Source organism: Dromiciops gliroides, chromosome 2, assembly GCF_019393635.1.
Source record: "Dromiciops gliroides isolate mDroGli1 chromosome 2, mDroGli1.pri, whole genome shotgun sequence".
Classification (NCBI taxonomy): domain Eukaryota; kingdom Metazoa; phylum Chordata; class Mammalia; order Microbiotheria; family Microbiotheriidae; genus Dromiciops; species Dromiciops gliroides.
The window spans coordinates 158172004-158197760 of NC_057862.1; the positions used below are offsets into that span (position 1 = coordinate 158172004).

General features: G+C 36.9%; 1 protein-coding gene across 5 annotated transcripts in view; it reads right to left on the bottom strand.

Moving 5' to 3' along the window:
• The window catches only part of FAM81A (family with sequence similarity 81 member A), an 82109-nt gene that overhangs the window by 47127 nt on the left and 9225 nt on the right, over positions 1-25757 (bottom strand). For 2 of the 5 annotated variants that reach the window (XM_043988681.1, XM_043988678.1), the window contains exons 2-3: positions 12471-12538; positions 11561-11834 (exon numbers count right to left, since the gene is read on the bottom strand). In XM_043988681.1, coding sequence (XP_043844616.1) covers positions 11561-11834; positions 12471-12517 — 321 coding nt within the window. In that variant the 5' untranslated portion in view covers positions 12518-12538. Of the gene's footprint in view, positions 1-11560; positions 11835-12470; positions 12542-14180; positions 14198-25757 lie in introns of those variants that run through there. The other 3 variants (XM_043988680.1, XM_043988679.1, XM_043988682.1) reach the window with 2 other exon arrangements.

Consider the following 25757-nt stretch of genomic DNA (forward strand, 5'->3'; position numbering starts at 1 on the left):
AACAGGGATGTCCATTATCACCCCTATTATTTAATATTGTACTAGAAATGTTAGCTTTAGCAATCAGAGAAGAAAAAGGAATTAAAGGAATTAGAATAGGCAAGGAGCAAACAAAACTATCACTCTTTGCAGATGATATGATGGTATACTTAGAGAATCAACTCAAAAGTTACTTGAAACAATTAACAACATTAGCAAAGTAGCAGGATATAAAATAAATCCACATAAATCATCAGCATTTCTATACATGACCAACAAAGTCCTGAAGCAAGAGATAGAAAGAGAAATTCCATTTAAAGTAACGGTAGATAATATAAAATACTTGGGAGTCTACTTGCCAAGACAAACCCAGGAACTCTATGAACACAATTACCAAACACTTTTCACACAAATCAAATCAGATCTAAATAACTGGAAAGATATCAATTGCTCATGGATAGGCAGAGCTAATATAGTAAAAATGACAATTCTACCTAAATCAATTTACTTATTCAGTGCCATACCAATCAGACTACCTAAAAATTATTTTATAGAGCTAGAAAAAATAACAAAATTCATCTGGAAAAACAAAAAGTCAAGAATATCAAGGGAAATAATGAAAAAAATGCACAGGAAGGTGGGTTAGCTGTACCAAATCTGGAGCTTTACTATAAAGCAGCAGTCATCAAAACTATCTGGTACTGGCTAAGAAATAGAGTGGAGGATCAATGGAATAGGCTGGGCACAGAAGACACAGTAGTAAATGACATTAGTAATGTAGTGTTTGATAAACCCAAAGACTCCAGCTTCTGGGATAGGAACTCAGTATTTGACAAAAACTGCTGGGAAAACTGGAAGATAGTATTGCAGAAATTAGGCATAGACCAACATCTTACACCTCACACTAAAATAAGGTCAAAATGGGTACATGATTTAGACATAAGAGGTGATACCATAGGTAAATTAGGAGAGGAAGGAATAGTCTACCTTTCAGATCTTTGGAAAGGAGAACAGTTTATGACCAAACAAGAGATAGAGAATATTATGAAATGCAAAATGGATGATTTTGATTACATTAAATTTAAAAGTTTTTGTACAGGGGCAGCTAGGTGGCGCAGTGGATAGAACACCGGCCCTGGAGTACCTGAGTTCAAATCTGGCCTCAGACACTTAACACTTACTAGCTGTGTGACCCTGGGCAAGTCACTTAACCCCAGTTGCCTCACTAAAAAAAACAAAAATTAAAATTAAAAAAAAGAAGTTTTTGTACAAACAGAAGCAATGCATCCAAAATTAGAAGGGAGGCAGAAAGCTGGGAAACAATTTTTTAGGCCAGTACTTCTGATAAAGGCCTCATTTCTAAAATATATAGGGAACTAAATCAAATTTATAAGAATCCAAGTCATTTCCCAATTGAGAAATGGTCAAAGGATATGAACAGGTAGTTTTCTGATGAAGAAATCAAAGCTATCTATTGCCATATGAAAAAATGCTCTAAATCACTATTGATTAGAGAGATGCAAATTAAAACAACTCTGAGGTACCACCTGACACCTATCAGATTGGCTAAAATGACAAAAAAGGAAAATAATAAATGTTGGAGAAGCTGTGGAAAAATTGGAACACTAATGCATTATTGGTGGAGCTGTGAACTGATCCAACCATTCTGGAGAGCAATTTGAAATTATGCCCAAAGGGCAATAAAGCTGTACATACCCTTTGACCCAGCAATACCACTTTTGGGTCTTTTCCCCAAAGAGATCATGGAAAAGAAAAAAGAATCCACATGTACAAAAATATTTATAGCTGCTCTTTTTGTGGTGGCAAAGAATTGGAAGTTGAGGGGATGCCCATCAATTGGGGAATGGCTGGACAAGTTGTGGTACATGAATGTAATGGAATACTATTGTGCAATACAATGAGCAGGAGGAGTTCAGAGAAACCTGGAGGCTCTTGCATGGGCTGATGATGAGTGAGATGAGCAAAACCAGGAGAACATTGTGCACAGTATCATCAACATTGTGTGTTGATCAACTGTGACAGACTAGATTCTTCTCACCAATCCAATGGCACAAGAAAGTTCCAAAGAACTCATGATGGAAAAGGCTCTCCAAATTCAGAAAAAAAGAAAAAGAAAAAAAAGAAACTGTGGAATATGGACACTGATTGGACCATACTATCTCTTTTGGTTTTGGTGCTGTTGGTTTTTCTTTTTTTGAGGTTTTTCCTTCTTGCTCTGATTCTTCTTGCATAACATGACTAATGCAGAAATATGTTTAATGTTATATATCATATTACCTGCTGTCTGGGGAGGGGGGGAAGAGGGGAGGGAGGGAGGAAAATTGGAAATTGGAAATCTTATCTAAACAAAGGTTGAAAACTTAAATGAATGAATGAATGAATGAATGAAGAAAAAAAGAAAAAAGAAAAAGAAAATCCTCTATGTTACTGAATATCCATTTCTTCCCCTGAAGGAGTATGCTGTTTTACTGGGTAGGTGATTCTTGATTTTTATTTATTTACTTGTTTATTTTCGTAGGGCAATGAGGGTTAAGTGACTTGCCCAGGCTCACACAGCTAGTAAGTGTCAAGTGTCTGAGGCCATATTTGAACTCAGGTCCTCCTGAATCCAGGGCCAGTGCTTTATCTACTGCGCCACCTAGCTGCCCCATGATTCTTGATTTTAAACCAAGTTTTTTTGCATTCCAGATATCATATTTCACAGAAGAATGTGCTGAAATCATCTTCTAACCAAGAATGGCTTGGAAGGTCAGAAGGAGGGAGCTGCCGTGCTGATACAGGAGTTGGGCCCAACCCCACAGTCGCCCTGACACAGATCCAGTCTCAGGAAGTCCTCACCAGAGAAGGAGACCCCCAGAGCCTCCGAATCAGCTGAAGCACCAGTGTCGTCTGGAACTAAGCTCACGGTCTGGTGAGTGGGCTGAGCCCTGGGCAGGGGAGAGACTACAGGGGTCTATGCTGGTGCTAAAGCAGAACTTGGATTTTACACCCCTACTGAGAACCAGGTGGTAGGCTCAAGTAGAAGTGGCCCAGGTGGGGGAGGGGCACAGGCTCGTCGGAGCTAACAACCACAACACACAAAGCTGGTTGATTGGCAAGTTGGTCTGGGGTCATCTAGGACCAGGAAATAGGCTGGGAGAGGGAAGAACCTGATTCTCTTTAAATCATACCACCTGGGGTGTCTTAAGCTTGGGATACTGCAGCCTGGAAACAGTGCCCCACTTTAAGGAGCTAAAAGAAAGGCAAGATGAGCCAACAGAGAAAGGTGAGGACCATAGAAAGTTTCTTCATTAACAAGGAAGACCAAGGGGCACCCTCAGAGGAAGATGTCCACATCAGGGCCCCTATATCTAAAGCTTCCAAGAAAAATACGAATTGGTCTCAGGCCATAGAGGTGCTCAAAAAGGACTTTGAAGATAAAATTAGAGAGGTAGAGGAAAAATGGAAAGAGAAATGAGGGTGATGCAGGAAAGACATGAGAAAAAAGTCAACAGCTTGAAAAGTCAAATGGAAAAGGAGGTACAAAAGCTCTCTGATGAAAATAATTGCCTAAGAATTAGGATTGAACAAATGGAAGCCAGTGACTTTATGAGAAACCAAGACACAATAAAGCAAATCCAAATTAATAAAAACATAGAGGGCAATGTGAAATATCTTCTGGGAAAAACTGCTGACCTGGAAAATAGGTCCAGGAGAGATAATTTGAAAATTATTGGTCTACCTGAAAACCATGATCAAGGAAAGAGCTTAGACACCATCTTCCAAGATATTCTCAGGGAAAATTGCCCTGAAATTCTAGAAGAAGAAGCTAAAATAGAAGTTGAAAGAATCCACCGATCACCTCCAGAAAGAGATCCCCAAAAGAAAACTCCTAAGAATATTATAGCCAAATTCCAGAGCTCTCAGGTCAAGGAGAAAATATTGCAAGCTGCCAAAAAGAAAGAATTCAAGTACTGTGGAGCCCCAGTCAGGATAGCACAAGACCTAGCAGCTTCTACATTAAAGGACTGGAGGGCATGGAATATGATATTCCAAAGGGCAAAGGAAATGGGATTACAACCAAGAATCACCTACCCAGCAAAACTCAGCATTATCTTTCTGCAGAAAAAATGGGACTTTAATGAAAAAGAAGACTTTCAGATATTTGGGATGAAAAGACCTGAACTGAATGGCAAATTTGACTTTCAAATACAAGACCCTAGAGAACCATAAAAAAAGATTGGAGCAGAATATCATATTTCAAGCCCTCAAATTCTTTAACTTGGAAGCTGCTAAACCCTGTGTAATTCTGACTGAAGATCCTTAATATCTGAAATTGTTTCTTTCTGGCTGTTTTCACTATTTTCTCTTTAACCTGAGAGCTCTGGAATTTGACTATAATATTCCTGGGAGTTTTCATTTTGGAATCCTTTTTAGGAGGTTATTGGTGGATTCTTTCAATTTTATTTTACTTTCTGGCTCTAGGACTTCAGGGCAGTTTTCCTTAATAATGTCTTGAAAGATGATGTCCAGGCTCTTTTTTTGATCATGGCTTTCAGGTAGTACAATATTTCTTAAATTATCTCTTATCAATCTATTTTCCAGGTCAGGTGTTTCTCCAATGAGATAGTTCACACTTTCTTCTATTTTTTTATAATTTTGTTTGATTGATTCTTGATGTCTCATGGAGTCATTTGCCTCTACTTGCCCAATTCTAATTTTTAAGGAATTATTTTCTTCAGTTAGTTTTTGTACACTCTTTTGCATTTAGCCAATTCTACTTTTTAAGGACTTATTTTCTTCAGTCAATTTTTGTACCTCTATCTCCATTTAACCAATTCTACTCTTTAAAAGGTTCTTACCTTCCGTCAATTTTTATATATCTTTTTCCATGTTTTTGTGCTTCTTTTACCAAACTATTGACTTTTTTCATGATTCTCTTGCATAATGCTCATTTTTTCACAATTTTTCTTTTATCTCTCATATTTTCTTTTTAAATACTTTTTGAGCTCTTCAGATGTTCTTTTTGACCTAATACCAATTCATATATCCCTTTGAGACGTCACATGCAGGTATTTTGTCATCATTGTCCTCTTTTGAGTTTGTTTTTTGATCTTTCCTGTCACCATAGTAGCTTTCCATGGTCAGGGTTTTTTGTTGTTATTGTTGTTTAGTTGGTTTTTGCTCATTGTTCATCCTATTTCTTCGCTTTTTAAAGTCAAGCTCTGCTCCTGAGGTACAGGAGGCATTGTCTCAAGCTTCTTGAACTAATATCCAGGGGCCTGGACACTGCCCTGCTGGACCAGGGCCACCCAGCCTACCATGATTGCCTGCTCATCTGTTGCACTAGGGGCAAGGCTCAGAGCTAACCTACTGTGCCACTGGCCTGCTATGCAGGAGCTGCAGGGCCTGAGTTGTTGACCTATGCTTGCCTGGGCACCTCCCACTAACTTGCCCAGATACTGTCTGTGCTGGGCTTCTCCCCTTTTATCTGAGTGAGACAGACTGCTACTGCAGTTCTAAGTTATCTTGGGCTGGATATTTGTTTCACCCTGTCTTTTTGTGAGTTCTGCTGTTCCAGAATTCATTTTGAGGCATTATTCAAAGTTGTTTGAAGGGGAATTTGGGAGAGCCCAGGTAAAGTTACTGTCTTTTCTCCACCATTTTGGCTCTGCCCTAAAGCATTTTTTCAAGGTCAATGTGGGAATTTGTTTTGTTTACTATGCTTATTTATTATAAGGGTTTTGTTTTTCTTTTATTTTTCCAATGGGGGGAGTTTTTCAATGAGGAAATAAGATTTTTGTTCCTTGGAAAGGCAAAAATTTTAAATTGTCGTCTTTATATTCCCACTGCCTGAGAGGTAGAGTGGCATAAGAGTTAAGGGCCAATCCTAGAATCAGGAATACCCTAACTTTGAATTCTCCTTCTGACATATACTATTAGTTCTATGATCGTGAAAAAGTTATCCAAGTTCTAAATGTCTGAGAAAACTCTCTAGGGCAATAAATGATAGATGAGTCTACATCAGTCTGGGAAGTTCCTACATAAAAATGAAACTATGTAGCTAAACCAAAAATTTCCCAGCACCTAAAACATTGCCTTGCACAAGCAAGTGCCAAATTGTTCAAACTGTTTATGGAGAGCTTTCAATATTAGCTGAATTTATATTTCATCCTAGGAAGAACGGGGAAGCACTAAAAAATTTTTAATAGGTCATTGTTATTGTCAGAACAGTGTCTTAGGAATATCATGAGATTAATTGTACATAGATGAGACTGAAAACAGACAGTCCAGATGAGAGATAATAAAAGGCTAAAATACAGTGGTGTCCATATGAGTGGAGAAAGAGGAACAGGTGCAAGATATATTGTGGAGACAGGATCAATAAGACTTATCAACTGATTTAGATATAAGAGGTGAGGGAGTCAAAGGTTAGAAATTATATGACAAGGGGGCGGCTAGGTGGCGCAGTGGATAAAGCACCGGCCCTGGATTCAGGAGTACCTGAGTTCAAATCCGGTCTCAGACACTTGACACTTACTAGCTGTGTGACCCTGGGCAAGTCACTTAACCCCCATTGCCCCGCAAAAAAAAAAAAAAAAAGAAAGAAAGAAATTATATGACAAAAAGCATGGTGGTAGTCTCAACAGAAATAAGACTATTTAGAAAAGAGGCTGGTATAATGGTGAAAGTTATGAGTTCTACTTTGTACATACTGAGTTTGTGATATTGCTGGGACACCTAGATAAACTCCAGCAGGCAGTTGGTGATGTGGGACTAGAATACAGGAGAATGATATATGGTTTGGAGATTCACCTACATATAGATGATAACTGAATCAAAGGGAATAGATGTGATCACCAACAGAGTAGGAAGGGAAGATGACACAGGACAGAGTCTACAGGCAGGAGATGGATGATAAGTCAGCAAATAACTTATATAGCCATGATGAGAGAGAAAGAGAGACAGAGAGAGACAGAGAAAGAAGAGATTCAAGGTAAAGAAAATACTGTATTTTCATATACAAATAATCAGCAAATACTGGAGTTATTAAACACTTCAAGAGAGCTATCATAATACCCTCTGTAGTCTTCTTTTTTCTAAACATATCTGGTTTCTTCAACTGATCCTCATATGGCATGACCAAAAGGCAGCAATTTAAAATTTTTTAAATAAGCTACTCTGAAAAATTATTTGTCTACTGGCCTTGAAATCACTTTACTACAGGGCTTTGAAGGATTTGGCAATAACTTTATGAATATATTTCCAAACATGCTTAGTGGGAAGCTATAGTCCAACTTAGCTTCTATTTTATAGTATGTTATTTGAATTTAATGGGGGGGGGTACCTGAAAGGCAATTTCAAGGATCTTGAATAATTTAGATCACTCTCATACCTATTCTTTTTCTCCATTTTGATATGGATCTTTGCCTTGTCTCTTAACATTAGCCAGTGTTCTTTCTTTAGTCATGAAAAACTCATCCAGCTAGCTAACCACATAGAATAACTATATTAGACAGACTGTGGCACCAATATTAGTACAGCATACTATTTATGATATAATATATATGGTATGCTGTACATTTTACACAGAGCTTTTTCTGGGCAGCTCTAAATTTAAAGTAGACTAGACAACTGGACATACTCCTCTCCTTCCTATCTACCTATCTAATAAGAGATAGAGGCAATGAAGACATACATATATGTATGTATGTATATAGGAATGGCCAAGCCAAAAAAATCATAAACCAGAATGTCAAAAACTTCCAATGTTCAGAAAATTCCCAAGACTAATGATTCTACAAAGAGTTTTCCTTTGTCACATTTAGAGAAAGAATGACTGTAGGTCTTAAGATCAATTGTTAAAGGCTAAATTTTTTCCACTCATTCCTCTCCAGACTATTCTAGATTTCCTCTACCATGCCCCACTTCTTTATTCTGAAACCTCACTCCAGCCACAAAATTCACACATTGGAAATACCCTTGCCCCTATAGCATCATCCTCTGACTAAATGGTTCCTTCTAGAACCTTAATTTAAGGAAAGAGCCCAGGTCAGCTTTGTCTCATTCCTCTCCAAGTTGTACTACAGAATTCCTCCATCATACTCTAACTCCAAGTACCTTTGTTCCCCATCCCCTTTTTAGCTTCATTTTGTTTTCCCTTCAAATATAAGCTCCTGGAGGGCAGGAACTGTCTAACTTTCTACTTGTATTTGTATCCTCAACACTTAGCACAGTGCCTGAAACATTAATAAATGTTAGTTGACTGACCCTTAAATTAACAAAATATGATGGAAACCTAAGTGTCAAGGGAAGAGATTAACACTCACTTTATAGACTAGCATGTTATAGTAGACTTTCACTCTAAAGGTAGAATTCTATTTTGATAAATGACATTACAGTATGATATCCAGTTTTATGTAACAGGAGCTATGCAGTTTTCACAGCCGCAGTAACAGCACATTCTTATGCCATTTCATTGATGAGCATGAGAATACAACAAATTTTGTTGCATGAGAATATCCTTTACAACAAATGTATTCATAGGCCCCATTTCACTTACTAGACAATGTATATAAAATATACAAAGTTATATATTAATAAAATTCTCCCAAAAGTATCACACAATAGTATATGACTCATTTATGTTGACAGTCATATCAGGGGTTTAAGAAGAAAACAGTGGGAAGCACTCAGTTTCCTGGGTTATCACTTGTATTATGTTATTAAATAAAGAGTTATTATTTTTCATTCAGTCATGTTCAACTCTTCATGACCCCATGGACCATAGTACACCAGGTCCTTCTATCCTCCACTATTTCCCAAAGTCTGTCTAAGATCATATTCATTGATTCCATGACACTGTCTATCCATCTCATTCTCTGCCATCCCCATCTCCTTTTGCCTTCAATCTTTCCCAACATTGGGGTCTTTTCCAATGATTCCCATCTTCTTATTATGTGGCCAAAATATTTAAGCTTCAGCTTTAGTATTTGTACAGTCCAATGAGTAATATGAATTAATTTTTAGAGTATTGGCTGATTTGATTTCCTGGCTGTCCAAGGGACTTTCAAAAATCTCTCACAGCACCACAATTTGAAAGCATCGATTTCTGCAGCATTCAGCTTTCCTTATAGTCCAACTCTCACAGTCTCCATTGCTACTGGAAAAACCATAGCTTTGATTATATGGACCTTTATCAGCAAGGTGATGTCTCTGTTTTTAGTAAGCTGTCCAGATTTGCCATAGCTGTCTTTCCAAAGAGCAAACATCTTTTAATTTCATGGCTACAGCTGCCGTCTGGAGTAATCTTTAAGCCCAAAAATATAAAATCTGACATTGATTCACTTCTTCTCCCTCTATTTGCCAGGAAGTGATGAGACCAGTTGCCATGATCTTAATTTTTTAATATTAAGTTTCAAGCCAGATTTTACACTCTACTCTTTCATCCTCATCAAGAGGCTTCTCAATCCATCTTCAATTTCTGCCATCAGAGTGGTATCATCTGCTTATCTGAAATTGTTGATATTTCTCCTGGCAACCTTAATTCCAGCTTTTTATTCATCCAGCCTGGTATTTCCCATGATGTACAAGATGATCTGGTACTCTTAACTCTTTGAGAACTTGTCACATTTTGTTGTGATGCACACAGTCAAAGGGGAGATTAGAACGCTGCTTATCATTGTTTTGGTGATGGGGTAGTTAGAGCTTGTCAGTACTCACTCCTTTACCCTCAACCAACTATAAATCATCCTTCCTACTACCTCTCTTGGTCTTTGGGTACAAGGGTATCAGTACCCCAATGCACCTCCAACTCTGTAAGGGGATGCAAGCAGTGAGCTGGGGTTGCTGCAGCTGCCTGGTTCTTCTTCCTTTTGGACCAAAAAGGCTTAAGCCTCAAATCTGAAACTTAAAAGGAAAGAAGATTCTAAATATAAAAGTCACCTTTTAATCACTTGAAATTATCTGAAGTTTATTCTTTCTGTTTCTGTCTCACAGGTAAACACTAAAGCAGTCTTTTTGTTTAAATGACATCAGAAGCAAAGGAAGGGAGACCTTTTCAAAACCCAGAGGCCAATTAACTTGGCTACAAATTGCAATGTAGTAAATGAAGATGAGAATCTCAAAAGATTAATGAAAGCTTATATTACTTGTAAGATAAACTAATAAACTAATATCATAACTTACATGCACATAGAATTTTAATTTGCACTACTAATTAAGTGTGGTCAAAAGGAAAAATAATTCTGGAAAGAATTCTAGGTATAGGATATCTGCAATTAAAACATTTTCTTTATAGCTTTTTTCAGATATTTGACAATTATATAGAGTATTTTAACTAATATACGTTAGCATTTAGTATTTTTAAGTCTTTAGTTAGTTGAGAATAGCCACTGTCCCATACTTTGCACCACCTTGGTACCTGCTGCATGCCTTGAATACAGTAGGTATTTCATAGATATTTATTGATTATAACAAGCCAATATCAATTTTACTATGCTCATTTAAGAGAAATTTGGAACAATTAGAAGAGTCTAAGTAAAGTACTAAAAATGAGTGAAAGTTGGAAAATAAAATCTATGATACAGGACTAAGAAAAGTGACACTACTTCATCTAATGAAAGGTGATGAATGGCTCAATATATGTGAAGTTCTTATGTATGACTCTATTATCAAATACAATAATGAATACAAAGGTAGCTGTGAAAGCTGCTTTCCTGGAAATCATTAGGAAAATAATAGAAAAATATTTATTTGGGATAGCTTAGGTTCAGTATTACCTACAAAATCTCTTAAAATTCCTTTCAGCTCTACAATTCAATAATCATATTAATATTAATAATCAATTTTAAAATGTACCATTTTAATGTGCCTACTATGTGCAAAGTGCTGAAGTAAAAGGCTCCCTCCCTCAAGTAGCATATAACCCACTAGAAAAGAGGTGTATATGAACAACTAATATGCAAACTAGAGCCTGACTATGGTAGTTTTAAGTTCTAAAAGGAAAATAATTTCCAACTGAGAAAAGAAAGATCATTTCTCAACCAAAAAGATTAGAAGTCTTGAAGGATGAATAAGATGTTAACTGGTGCAAACTGGAGACAGGGAAATTCATACACAGAAAAGTTTAAGTAGAGACATGGTATCAAGAAAACACAGGACATATTCATGGAATAGTAAGTGGTCCAATTTGACTGGAATACCAAGTATGTAAAAGAGTATGGTGTAAGATAAGGCTTCAAAGGCTGGCACCAACTTGTGGAGAAATCTAAATGTCAGGCAGAGGACTTTGAACTTTATCTAATATGTAACAGAGAATCATTAAAGAATTTTAAGCAATGGAGTTGCTTAACTATTCAAAGAAAGAAGTAATGAGGGCCATAGGCACAGTGATGGTGGTAGGAATGGAAAGGAGGCAATGGATACAGGACATATTATGGGGATACAAGGGACTTGGCAACTGACAGGATACAGAAGGTGAGGGAGAAAAAATATGTAAAAAAATGACATAAAGTCTTCAAGGATGTATATCTGCAGTGCCAACAACAGAATACAATCTCTTGGCTTAAAAAAATCTTACCTCAATATCACGATTAAGTTGTTTCACTATTGCCGTGATATTTCTGATGTGCTCTTCTAAGAACAGTCTAGCCAATCGATCTCCTCCACCTTTATTTTGCATTTTTTGCAAACTGTTAACAATGTCATCTTTTATACGGAAAGCATGTTCCACGAGTGCAGCAGTTGTTTTCTCATGGCACAGAATTCTATCTTCCAACTGGTCCACCAGGCTTGCAGATGAATATGGAGCCACACTCAAAGACTGGCTATGCCGTGGCATGGTTCTAACTCGCCTACAAAAGGTAATAATTTCATGTGTATTGCTAACAATCATGAAAAAATCATGAGTCTGAGTCTACTATTCCATAAAGCAAATATAAGCATGTTTCTAAGCCTTATGCACAAGAGGGGCAAGGGGCAGGGTTTTCCCCCTCCAATTTTTTTTCCCCAGCACTAGGCAGCAGCTAGCATTCTACCTGAATAGTAGGGGAAGAAGCAAACAAATATATTAATATCTGGTCAAACTAGGTAGGAAAATGTATCACTCAACACTTACTGAGTTTACCTTATCAGTGGGGATTCAACTATCTCCTCAGTAGAGGCTGGGTGGGTCAAAAAACTAGGCAGAATTTCCAAGAGCAAAAATCAATGGCTACTGCCTCTTCTTTCTAACCTTTTAAAAGTATAAAAGTGGTGGTTACTCCTCCAACCATAGGGAAAATGGCTCACTATTTTCTGATATTATATCCTACAGAGTAGAACTCTGGAGGAAGAGTGAACAATAATGTCCCTGCCCTTCAAGAAAGCTTTTAAACAACCAAAGGTTAAACACCCATAATGTAGAATTATGTAGGATTAGTATAGAAGAAAAGCAGTATTTTCATTAAAAAGATTAAGTCCCTAAAATACCTATTTTTCATGTAGTATACCTTTCCTCGGTGACAAGAGAAGGAAGTACAGTGCTTCGTTGTGCCATTTTCTTTTCAATAATTCACATCTGCTGAAAAAATATACATCAAATTATTTAATAGTTTATATGTGCCACCAAAATAACTTCATAAATCTATAATAATGTGAACTATAAAATATGCAAAAAATCCATCCCTAAATTTTCATTCCTTTATTTTTAAGGAAGTTGTTATTTAAATATGAAATAAACAACAAAAGACAAACGTAGAGGGAAAACTTAGGTAAAACCAAAAAGCTTCTTAAGATATACCAAACTGTGGAAAGACTTATATGAACTGATGTATAGTCAAGTGAGCAGAACCAGGAGAATGTTGTGCACAGTGATAGGAATACTGTTTGATGAAGAACTGTGAATGACTTAACTATTCTCAGAAACACAATGATCCAAACACAATCCCAAAGGACTAATGATGAAGCATACTATCCACCTCCAAAGAAAGAATAGATATTAATTGAACACAGACTGAAACATGCTATTTTTCACTTTCTTTTGTACAAAGTGACTAATATGATAATGTTTTACATAATTGCACATGTATAACCTATATCTTATTGCTTACAACCTTAGGGAGGGGAGAGGAAAGGGAGGAAAAGAGGGATAGAATTTAGAACTCAAAACTTTGAATAAAAATGTTTATTATTATTAATATATATACCAGGCTGATCAAAAAGTTTTTACCATAACAAAGCTTGAGGAAAAAGTTTTCTTTTTTCACCAATATGTTTGCATCTAGTAAATTTGCTAATTGCATAGAAAATTATAAGTCTTTGTTAAAAATTAAATAAAATAATCAGTTATCATTATAATATGATTGTGTGAGTCCATTACTGGCAGCAATCATATTAATGCTGCACATTTATTAATAGCTCATAGAATTTAGATCTGGATAAGTCTTTAGCAATCATTTAGTCCAACCCCACCCATCAAAGGAAGATGGGTAACACAGGGTTACATATAAAATAAAAAAACAGAATTAGGATGTGAATCCAGGTCCTCAAAGAATTTCATCCTTTGAAAGATGGAAGACGGGGCAGCTAAGTGGTGCAGTGGCCCTGAATTCAGGAGGACCTGAGTTCAAATATGGCCTCAGACACTTGACACTTACTAGCTGTGTGACTTTGGGTAAGTCACTTAACCCTCAATGCGAGAGAGAGAGAGAGAGAGAGAGAGAGAGAGAGAGAGAGAGAGAGAGGAAGGAAGGAAGGAAGGAAGGAAGGAAGGAAGGAAGGAAGGAAGGAAGGAAGGAAGGAAGGAAGGAAGGAAGGAAGGAAGGAAGGAAGGAAGGAAAAGAAAAGAAAAGAAAAGAAAAGAAAAGAAAAGAAAAGAAAAGAAAAGAAAAGAAAAGAAAAGAAAAGAAAAGAGACAAATGAACAAATAAGGGAAAATTCTATCTTGCATTTGATTTTCACTAATGGATTTCTGGGGTGGAAAATGATGGGAACCCTAAAGGGAAATGACCATTCTCTTTTAGAGTTTGCAATAGAGGAGAGACAATATGGGCATAGTAAGACATGCACTATAGATTTTGGAAAATCAGATATTAAAAGGGTCAGAGGAACAAGGAAAAGGAACAGAGGACGAGGCAGCTAGGTGGCACAGTAGATAGAGCACTGGCCCTGGATTCAGGAGTACCTGAGTTCAAATCCGGCCTCAGACACTTGACACTTACTAGCTGTGTGACCCTGGGCAAGTCACTTAACCCCAATTGCCTCACCAAAAACAAACAAAAAAGGAACAGAGAAAAGGGTCAGGGTACAAGCCCATGGACTAAAGTAGAAGTCAGCTCAGGAGGAAGGAGAGATATTCAAGAACAAAATTCTGAAAACAAAATGAGAAACAATTCCAATGAGGAGTAAAAATATAATTTAGGTGAAAAATTTGGGTGAATTTGGGTGATATGGATACTCAGTGAATACACCAATCAACTTAGATTTAAGCAAAAATCACAGAAGTTGCAAAACCAGATAACAAGTCCTAGTCCTGTAAAAAGTATCAGGAATGCAAAAGATCAGAATGAATTGAGGTTGAAGAAGGAAGCCAGGTAATAGAAAGGGGTTGTTGAGTTTGGTTGTTGGGGGCAGAGGTGGGAGGGCAAGAGAGAAGTTAAACTATTTTGAATGAAAGAATACCAAAAAAGGAATGAGATGTCTGTTTGGGGCAAATGGGGCTATGATAACTGACAACATGGAGAAACAAAGCTATTCTACTCTTGTTTTGTTTCTGCATCCCATGCCAAGGAGAATGACTTTTGCAATCAGAATGACAAAAAAGAAAAAACTAACAAGCAGCTAATACCCAGATAAGTTTAAAAAAATAGCAAGAGGGCACCTAGCTGCCCTGTATAAATAAATGAGAAAGTATTTATTAAGTATTTACTATGTGCCAAAGCACAGTGCTAAACACAGGGTGTTAAAAAAATGACAGTCCTTGTTCTCAGGGAGTGCTCACATTCTAATTGTGGAAGATGTTACATGGAAGAGATGATACTGCAGAGAGGATGAAAAGACTATAAGGTCCTAAGGAAGTGGCTACAGAAAGGATTAAAAGATCCATGAGTCCATGAGTCTGTATGATGCATCAACATAACTTCCTCCCATCACTGGGAAATGGAGAGTTGCCCCATGGGTCAGAGAAAAATAGGGATTCTGGTTGTATTTGGGCAGGAGTGGGAATGGGAGGGTCAACATTTGTTCAAATATAGGAAAGGCAAAAAGATTAGATGTGGGGTATGAGGTAAGGAAGGAGAAAAGCAATCCCAACTGGCACCAGTTCCAGCTTAGGCCTTCTAAGCAATCCCACTGGGTCCAGGGAGTCCTGCAGAGTAGAAGGGGGAAAAGGTTCCCACTTGGCACCAGCAATAGGAATAAATTCACCCAATGATGTGAACCACCAGGTGAACCACAAGGTTGGGCACTGAAAAATCTAGCAGATAATTTTTGCTGAGCCATTGTCAATTATATTAGAAAGAACATGGAAAACCAGAAAAGTGCTACAAAATTAGAAATGGAGAAAAAAATACCAGTTTTTTAAAAAGGTAAGAAAATAGGAAAAGAAAGAAAGAAAGAAAGAAAATAGAGTCTGTAAACAATAGGCCTGTGACCTTGACTTCAATTCTATAAAAATTCCAGAATGGATCATTACAGAGATGACTGATGAATTTCTAGAAAGGGAAGCAGTGATTACAACACTATCATGGCTTTATCAATAACAGAGCATGCCAAAATAATTTCGTTTCCTTTTTTTGTTGGAATTACCAAACTAAGAAAAGAGAAAGCATGGTATAGTAGACAGAAAGCTGGCCTTGTAGCCCAAGAAGACCTGGGGTCAAGTCTTGACCCTAAGACCTACTGGCTATGTGACCCTAGACAAGTCACTCAACCTCTCTAGACAACTATCTAAAACTGGAAGTTGGAAAGTAGGTGCCAGCTGCATTGGTAGAGGGAATTTCCTCATTTTCAATCAATTAATATTTATTACGCATGTACTATGTGCCCAGAATTGTGGATCCCTATGTCAATGAAATCACAAGCCCATTCCCCATCTCTAATCTCCCAAGTAATAGAAGAGGAGGATGATAATGAGATAGAGGGATCTGGACTAAATGATTATACAAATAGCCATATTCAGAACGGGTTGGATGGCTGCACTCAGAGTAGCTCTTAATGGTTTAATCTCAACATAGCAGGTCTCTAGTACAAAAGCCCCAGGGATTTGTACTTGGCTCAGTAGTAGTTAACATTTTTTTCAACAGCTTGGATAAAGGCATAGAAAACATACTCATCAAATTTGTAGATGACACAAAACTGAAAAGTATAGCCAACTCACAGGATCACAGAACCAGGATCCAAAAGGATCTTGAAACACTAAAGCATTGGGTTGGATCTAATAATATTAAATTCAATTGAAATAAATGTAAAGTCTTATACTTTGCAAAAATCATCTATACAAGTACAAGGGGGAAGATGGAAATAATCCCACTATACCCTATCCTCAGCAGACCTTATTTGGTATGCTGTGTTCAGGTGGGATCCCATTTGAACACAGTTTAAGAAAGAGTTGATTAGCTAAAGAACATCTAGAGAAAGGCAATCAGGATGGTGAAGGGCCTTAAGTCCATTTCATATAGAAATCAGTTGAAAGAAATGGGCATGATTAGCCTAGAGAAGACTTCGCTATTTTAAAGTATATGAAAGGCTGTCATGTGGGAAAGGATTAGAATTATTCTGTTTGGCCCCAAAGGCAGAATTAGAAGTAATGAGTAGAAGCTACAAGAGTACAGTTTAGACATGATGTCAAGAAAAACTTTCTAACAATTAAAGCTGTACAAAATTGAAAAGGGCTCCCACAAGAAGTGCTGGATTCCCTATCTTCTGAAGTCTTCAAATAAAGGCTGGAGAACCATTTGTCTGGTATAATAGAATAGGAATTCCTTTTGTCTATTAGTTAGACCAGCTGGTTGCTATGGTCTCTTCCAACTCTCAAATTCTGTGATTCTATAATTTTGTAATTCAAAGCAAGTGCTCTTTTCATTATACTATACCATCTCACCAATTACTCTGATTACATTTTGGCTATAATAAATATTTCATAATCACAACAAACAAAAAAGAGGACCAAATCAAAAATTTTTAGTTTTCATTTACGAAATGAAATTTAGTATGAAATTTTCCTACAAACTCTTTTCTAGTTAGTGATATTTAATTTGTTTTCACTTAACTTAGAGATTTATTTTTACTAGTTTAAATATTTTTCCAATTACATGTAAAAACAATTTTAATATCCTTTTTTAAAAATTTTGAGTTTCAAAACCTCTCCCTCTCCTTCCCCCTTATTAAGAAGGCTAGAAATTTAATATAGGTTATACATTTGCAGTCATGAAAGCATATTTCATATTAGTCATGATGTCAACGAAAACACAAAAATAAAGTTCAAAAAAGTGCAATCTACATTCAGATTCCATCAGTTCTTTTTCTGTAGGTGGATAGCATTTTTCATCATGTCCTTAACTATTTCCTGGGATCACTATTGCTGAGAATAGGTAAGTCATTCACAAATAATCATCATACTATACTTCTGTTAATATGTACGTTCTGGTTCTGCTCACTTCACTTTGCATCATCATTTTTTTTACAGCACAACAGTATTCCATCACAATCATATGCCACAACTTGTTCAGCCATTCCCCAATTGATGGGCATCCCCTCAACATCCAGTTCTTTGCCACCACAAAAATAGAGTTGCTATAAATAAACTTTGTATATAGAGGTACTTTTCATCTTTTTGGGATACAGACCTAGTAGTAGTAGCTTAGCTGGAGCAAAAACTATGGACAATTTTATAGCGCTTTGTGCATACTTAGATTTTTTATTTATCTATAGATTTTTATATTTTTAAAATATTTTCTGAAAACCATAGTTTTAGCATCATTTTCCAATATCTTATGTAAACATTTCAAAATTCAAACATTTTTCTAGTAAATATGTTTAAGAATGAATGAAAATTAAAAATTATGCCTAAAGATACCTTCAATATCAAAGTTAATATTAATAATTTATGGTACACATAGTACATGAAAGCAGACCAGTAAAAAAATTTCAACATGATCAATTTAACATGAAATTGTTCATCCACTGTTTTTTCATTGTTGGGGAAGACAGACACATTCTTACACTGTTGGTGAAACAGGCTGTAAATTGGTCCAACCATTCCAGAAAATTGGGATAAATACAACAATTACACAGATAATGTAAATACAAGATAATCTAAGGAATGAAAGAGCACCAACAATTGGGGGTGAGGGACAGAAAAGCATTACCACAAGAAGTAGCACCTGGAGAAAAATAAGGATTCTAAGTAGCCTAAAAAGAAAGGAATTGATTCTAGGGACAGAGGGTAGTCTGTGCAGGATAGCCTGTGCAAAGGCATGGAGCAGGAGATAAAACACTGAGTTTGGGGAACAACAAGAATGCCAGTTTGTCTATAATAAAGTGAGTAATGGGTGAAATGTTAAATAAGTTTAGAAATGTATGATGGTACCATCTTATGGAGGACTTTAAATGACAAGTGAGAAGTTGGTCATTCATCTTAGAGGCAATAGGAAGACATTAATGATTCTTGAGCAAAAATGGGACATGATTAGGCCACTGCTTTAGGGAAATTATTCTTGTAGCTGTGTGAATTATTTAATAAAAGGAGAAACTAGAAGTCACTGAAAAGTTATTAAGCATATTAGTTATTAAGTATTATAAGTTATTTAGTATTAAGCTGTTCATACCTTTGGAGTCAGTAAACTCCCTACTGGGTGTATATCATAGGGAGATCAAAGATAGAAAGGTTCCATATGCACCCAAATATTCACAACAGCATTATTTGTCATACCTAAAAGCTGGAAACATATTATGTGTTCAGTGACTAAGAAATGGTTGAGTAAATTGTGTTATGAAAGAAGAATAACAAATTTTTTTCACCAGGGCAAAAGTAGTTGAGAGGGCAAACACAGAAGTGTTGAGAATAAGAAGGGAGTAAGGAGCAGATAGTCTGAGTGCTGGTGTAGTCACAACCCCACCCCAATCAACCATTCTCCTCTAACCTGCAATTCTACTCTCTTTCCCTGGGTCTTCCCTCAGTCCCAAGGGAAACCAAGCTGGTGAAATACCATAAGGTAAAAGGAGGGTAGTCTCTGAACATCTGCAGGGAGGAAGCTATCCCTCCAGCAAGTTGGCACAATGCACTAAAGCACAGGCCTAATTATGACACCAGATACAGATGCAGAGGTAGTATAGTGCTGGCCTTGAAGCCTAACAACAAGTATATAATAGAGTGCTAGATTTAAAGTCAGGAAGACCTCAGGTCAAGTCCTGCTTCTGATGCCTGCTGTATTTGTGACCCTGGGCAAATCACTAGAAAGCTTTCTAAGACTATTGGTTGCTGATAAGGAGCTAACCTACACTGGTAGAAGGAACTTCCTCATCTGGCAATTTCCTGTATGTATTGAAATCACGGGTTCAATTCCTATCCCTATGCTACATGAATATAATGAGACATTTCTGGTCATAAAGAACAAAAATATAAAGAATGAAAGAAACATGGGAAGATCTGTATGAACTGATGCAAAGCAAATAAAGCAGAACCAAAAGAACAATATATACATGACTATGACCATGTTAATTCAGACAACAAAATTCAGGCCATCCAATGTTTATTCCAGGTAACATGTTAAAACACACTATCTGCTTTCCTTTCTATTAACATCAGAAAATCACACTGTGTCAAGGACAAACACTAATGTTATATGCCTTGCTTAGCTTTTCTGTAGAAAGGTTATTGGGATATTTAATGTGGCAAAAAAGAAAAAATTATGTCCATAAAAAATTTTTAATTAAATATACACCATACAGAGAAGTGTTTATGGAACTCTAATGTTTATCTATTAGAACAAAGAGTAAATATTGACATAAGTTTAAGATATTTAAAATTAAATTACTGAGTCAGCTACAGTTGAATAATAAAGTATATATTTCTATTATTTAGTAGCTAATGAATAATGAGGGAGCTGAATCTAAGACAGGATACCATAAATGATGGCATAAGAAAAAATGTTTTTGGTGATTCTTACTCTCCTTCCCTTAGTTGTGTTTCTTCTTCATTCCTGAATACCTTTTTAGCATAAGGGCTGGCTCACATCACCAAAAAGATCTGACATAACACATAACAAGGGGTCAGTAATCCACGGCACTCTTGCCAAAAGTAACATGTAAGATAATCTTGGGTGGCATATTTGGAGGCTTCAGTAAGAAAATGGCTCCATACTGGACCATGGGAGTACCTCTGCTTGACTAGGCTGCCCCAGAATAAGGCAAGATATTTGTGCTCAACAGGTATCCCTAAGAATGGTCCATGAAGATATGCAGGGTCATGGTAATACTGGCAGATGTTTGCAATTGCCAGTTTAGACTGTGGAACAACAGGTATAAGGACCAAAATGAATTCAGGGACTAGTACTAGAGACTACTGGCCAATAGGCCTTAGATTAGGCAGAGTAGGATAAAAGGCTATAAGTTGAAAAAATGGAAGAGATAGATCAGTTCCCAGATGGGCCAAGGTGGAGGCAGTCTATGAACAGTCAGTCCCCTTCCATTAAGAATCTTTAAACATTTGTTGAAATTATAAAATGAAATTCTCCTAGAGCAGGGGGCTGAATATGATTATATGAGGCAAGACCCAACAGTCAATTTCTGGTCAAGAGGATGAACCGGAAGCCCACCTTCTTATAATCTCTGGGCAATTCAGCAGTTATTCTGTTTCCCATGTTGGCAATAAAATATTCTCTCAGAATAATACAAAGCATCAGGCTAACCAGAAGCACATTCTTGGCAAACCTCTATTAGAGACAATGGTTGTATGCTTGAACTTCAAAGCTTTAATTACTTTTTAAAATAGGTTAATCATATTATAATCATAAATGAGTCATTATTTGTCAGTAAAGTAATATTAAAGAATTAAATAATATTTGTAAGGCACTTAATAAACTGGCTGGCATACTACAGGTGCTTAATAAATGCTTGTTCCCTCCCTTTAAAGAAACTCTTTTAAAAACCTAGAAAATATACTGAACATATGCCATAATCCATATAACATAATTTTAAGTGTGGATTTTTTTAAATTAAGAAATGCTGACAAGATAAACTCAAAACAAAATTTTAACAGAATTTGAAATTGAAATTGAAATTTTAAAGCAGCTGTAGTTTTTCTGTTGATATAAAAAAAGTCTTACTCTTCTAGCCAAATTTATTCTAAATTGAAAAATAATTTGGGAATTTAAAAGTCAAGAAAGTTTATCTTTTCCAACCTACAGACATACATGAAAAATAAAAAATTTTGGATTAAAAGCATAAACCAGTACAATAAAATATAGTTTCCCAAGAAGCTCAGGGAATGAGATCTAGTTAACTTGATTTTCTGAATCAGTGTTAACCACTGAGGCATAATTGTAAATTATAATATGGCAATACAGTCTTCAGGAGCAATAACCTAAAAGTCCATGGCATGTTTAGTAAGAAAGCATACGTTTTCTGAAGTAATTTATTTAAGGATAAGGAAAAGAGCCATTCATTCCCCACTTGATAAGTGGTCAAAGATTATGAACAAGCAATTTCAAAAGAAGAAATCCAGGCTATGAACAGTTTTATGGGCAGTTATGTGGTACAGTGGATAAAGCACCATCCCTGAATTCAGAAGGACCTGAGTTCAAATCCAGACTCAGACACTTGACACTTACTAGCTGTGTGACCCTGGGCAAGTCACTTAACCGTCACTGCCCTGCAAAAAACAAAAAACAACAACAACAGTTTTAAGAGGGGAGGGGGGAAGCTCCAAATCACTACTAATGAAAGAAATGCAGATTAAAGTCGCTCTGAGGTTCTACCTCACACTCATCAGATTGGTAAAGATGACCAAAAAGAACAAGAAAAAGACAAGAGTCAAAGGTGCTTCAGAAAAACAGGCACATTGATGCACTGTTGGTAGCTATGAATTGATACCACCATTCTAGAAAGCAATTTGGAACTGTGCCCTCAAAGTCACAAAACCATATAAACCCTTTGACTTAGTGATACCACCACCAATACCCCAAAGAAATCAAAGATAGGGGAAAAGGACCTATATGTATCCCCGCAAAAAACTGTAGCAGCTTTTTGTAACAGCAAAGGACTAAAAATTAAGGCAGTACCCATTGATTAGAGAATGACTAAACAAGTATATGAATATAACAATACATTTGTGCCTTAAGGCCAACTTAAGACTGTTTTGCTTTACTAAGCACACTGTTATAAAAGTTTTGTTTTTATTCTTTTTTTAATTGGGGTGGAGAGAGGGAGATGTCAGGGAGGGTGTATATAAAATAAATGCTTGCTAATTGAAAAAAATAAAAGTTCATTTTTTTTAAATTTAGCTACATAGTCAGGAAAGTGAGTCCTATCATTCGGAGAATGGCTGAATAAACTGTGGTATATGAATATAATAAAAATTATTAAACCTTAATAAACAACAAGGAAAAAATTTTTAAAAGCTAATAATATGAACTGACAAAGTGAAGTTAACAGTACCAGCAGAATAATGTATGCAGTAAACTACACTAATGTAAAAAAAAAACAAAAGTCTTTGAAATACTTCAAAACTTTGAGATTTCAGGGGTCTGATTATAATTATAATTATATTATATTGTGACCCTGGGCAAGTCACAACCCCAATTGCCTCACCAAAAAAAAAAATCCTGGGCCTGGGGGCATCTAGGTGGCACAGTGGATAGAGCACTAGCCCTGGATTCAGGAGGACCTGAGTTCAAACCCGGCCTCAGACACTTGACACTTTACTAGCTGTGTGACCCTGGGCAAGTCACTTAACCCCAACTGCCTCACCAAAAAAAAAAAAATCCTGGGCCATCTCCAATCATCCTGATATATATCTTGCCACTGGACCCAGATGGATCCAGAGGAGTGAGTGAGGCTGATAACTTTGCACAGTCCTCCCTCACTTAAGTCCAATTCAGTGCAAGTCATGACATCATCCCAATGTCATGGTCTTCTTCTAAAATAAAGGACAAACAAGAACCTCCCTTTCACAACCAAACTCCTAGAAAAAAAAAATTGTCTATACACATTGCCTCTACATCCTCTAATCTCACTCATTCCCAAGGTACCAATAATTTCTGAATTGCCAAACCTAAGGGGCTCTTTCTCAATTCTTATCTTTCTTAATCTCTCAACAGTATTTGACACTGTTGACTACTGTCTCTTCATGGATACTCTCCTCTTTGGGGTTTTATGACAATTCTCTCTCAGATTTCCCTTATCTACCTGCCTGATCTGGGTCTCCTTTCCTGAATTATAACCCATGTTCCATACCTTAACTATACATATATTCCCAAAGTTCTGTCCTAAGCACTACTCTCTATAACTCTTAGTGATTTAGTCAGCTTCTATGGATATCTATATCCAGCCCTACCCTCTTTGCTGAGCTCCAGTCCTATATCACCACCTGTCTATTGGATATTTTCAACTTAATGTCCCATAGGCATCTAAAACAGAACGTATGTAAAACATAACTCATTATCTTTCCCAAACCCATCTCTCTTCTGAATTTCCTTCTTTTTGTCAAGGGAACCACCATTCTTTCAGCCACCCAGGTTTGCAACCTGAGACTCATCCTTTACTTTTCACTAGCCCTCACTATCTCTCATATCCAAACAGTCACCAAGTTTTGGCCCTCATCACACACCCCCAACCCCCACACACCTCCAGCCTATTAAAACAATCTCCTATCTGGTTTTCTAACTTTGAATTCTTCTCTTCTCATTTACATTCCACATAGCTAACAAAGGGTTATTCCTAAAGAACAAATCTGACCATGTCACCCTTGCTCAAGAAGCTCCAATGGGTCTGTCACTTGGAGGATTACGTACAAACTCCTCTGTTTGGCATTTAAAGCTCTTTACCATCTGACTCCAGTCTATCTTTCTAGATTTAGTACACATTGTTCCCTTTCACACACTCTATAGTCTAGCCAAGCTGGCCTACTTGCTGTTCCTCAAACTCACAATATTCCCTGCCTTTGCAAAGGCTACACCCATGCCTGTATTGTACTCCCTCCTCCTCATCTCCTCTGACGAAAATCCCATCACTAGCTTACTTCAGATTTCAGCCCAGGCTACCTCCCCTGTAAGGCCTTTCCTGCTCCTCCCCGCAACCCCACTTACTACTACCTTTCCTCCAAAAACTACCTTGTGTTTATTTTGTTATCTTCTTACATGAGCACATATTTCCCCCAATAGGAGATAATCTCCTTAAAAGTAGAGACCATTTCATTTTTGTCTTTTTGTTGCCAGCAGAGTGCCTGGTGCAAAGCATGATGGATAACCAGTTGAGAAACAGTGTGCAATGGGAGAACCTGGGTTCAACTTTAGATTCTGTCATTTACCACCGCCATGATCTGGAGCAAGTCACTTCATGATCTTGTAAGAAGGCAGGACAAACTGGTTAGAAGATCAGGAAAGCAATAAACTGTTAATAACCTCTCTCAAACTCTAAGGAGTTTACAGGCAGCTTGGAAGAGGGAGAGTCCAGGCCTAGGCACAGGTCTTCTTCAAATGGCTATTACTTAAACTGGCTTACAGTTAGTTAATTGTTATAGAGACTCTTTGTGGCAGATGACTACAGCTGTGACAAGTCTGATTACCCGATGTCTGTTTGTGTACTGTGGCAAGCCTCCTGCAAAAAAGTCTGCTGCAAACTGCTGAAGGCTTTTGGCACTAAGTAAAATAAAGGGGTGGGCAATGATGATTCAGTGCATATAGAGACAAAAGTCACAAATACCGTACTCTGTGGAACAGTAAACAAGGCATAGCTGGCTGCAGAAAAGACTGAGGTTTTTAGGAAAATGTTTGCTCCTCTATAACTGGTACAGTAACAGATATGCCAATACCTCCTGAGGGCTTCCCTATTTTCTCCATGACAAGGCCAGAAATCAAGGGACAGAGAGAGGTCATCGAGTTTGACTCATTATATGAAACATGAATTCCCTCTACGACCACCCCACTTTGGGAATCTTTACCCCTTCCTGAAGACCCTCTGTGACAGGGAGCCCCTTAGCACATAAGATAACCCATTCCAATTGTGGACATCTCTAATACTCAGAAAATTATTTTTAAGCCAAAATCTTCCTCTCTGTAGTTTCTTCCAAGTGGCCTTAATTTTGCCTTCTGGGACAAGCAAAATAACTCTAAACCCTCTTCTAACCACACTCCAATCATCTGAAGACAATGATCTTGCTCTAAATCTTCTTTACTCCAATCTAAACATCTCCAACTGATTTTATATGGCATGGTTTTAAGGTTTCTCATTATCCAGATCATCTTCTTCTGGGTGTATTCCAGTTTATCAGTGCTATGTATGTATGTATATATGTGTAAATGTGTAAATGTTCTGTATGTCATAGTGCCCAGAACTGAACACAATATTCCAAATGTAGGCTGACCATGTTTATATAAATGCAACCTAAGATTACATTAGCTTTTTTTTGGCTGTCAAATATTACTGTTGTCTCATACTGAGCTCACAGTTCACCAAAACCCCTAGATCAACTTTTTATAATCAAGTGAAGTTGATTTCATCCTATATTTATGCAAAAGAGTAAAAATGTCTTTTTTTCTTGACTTCCCAAATAGATAAGCAAATCCTTAAGGCAGAGAATG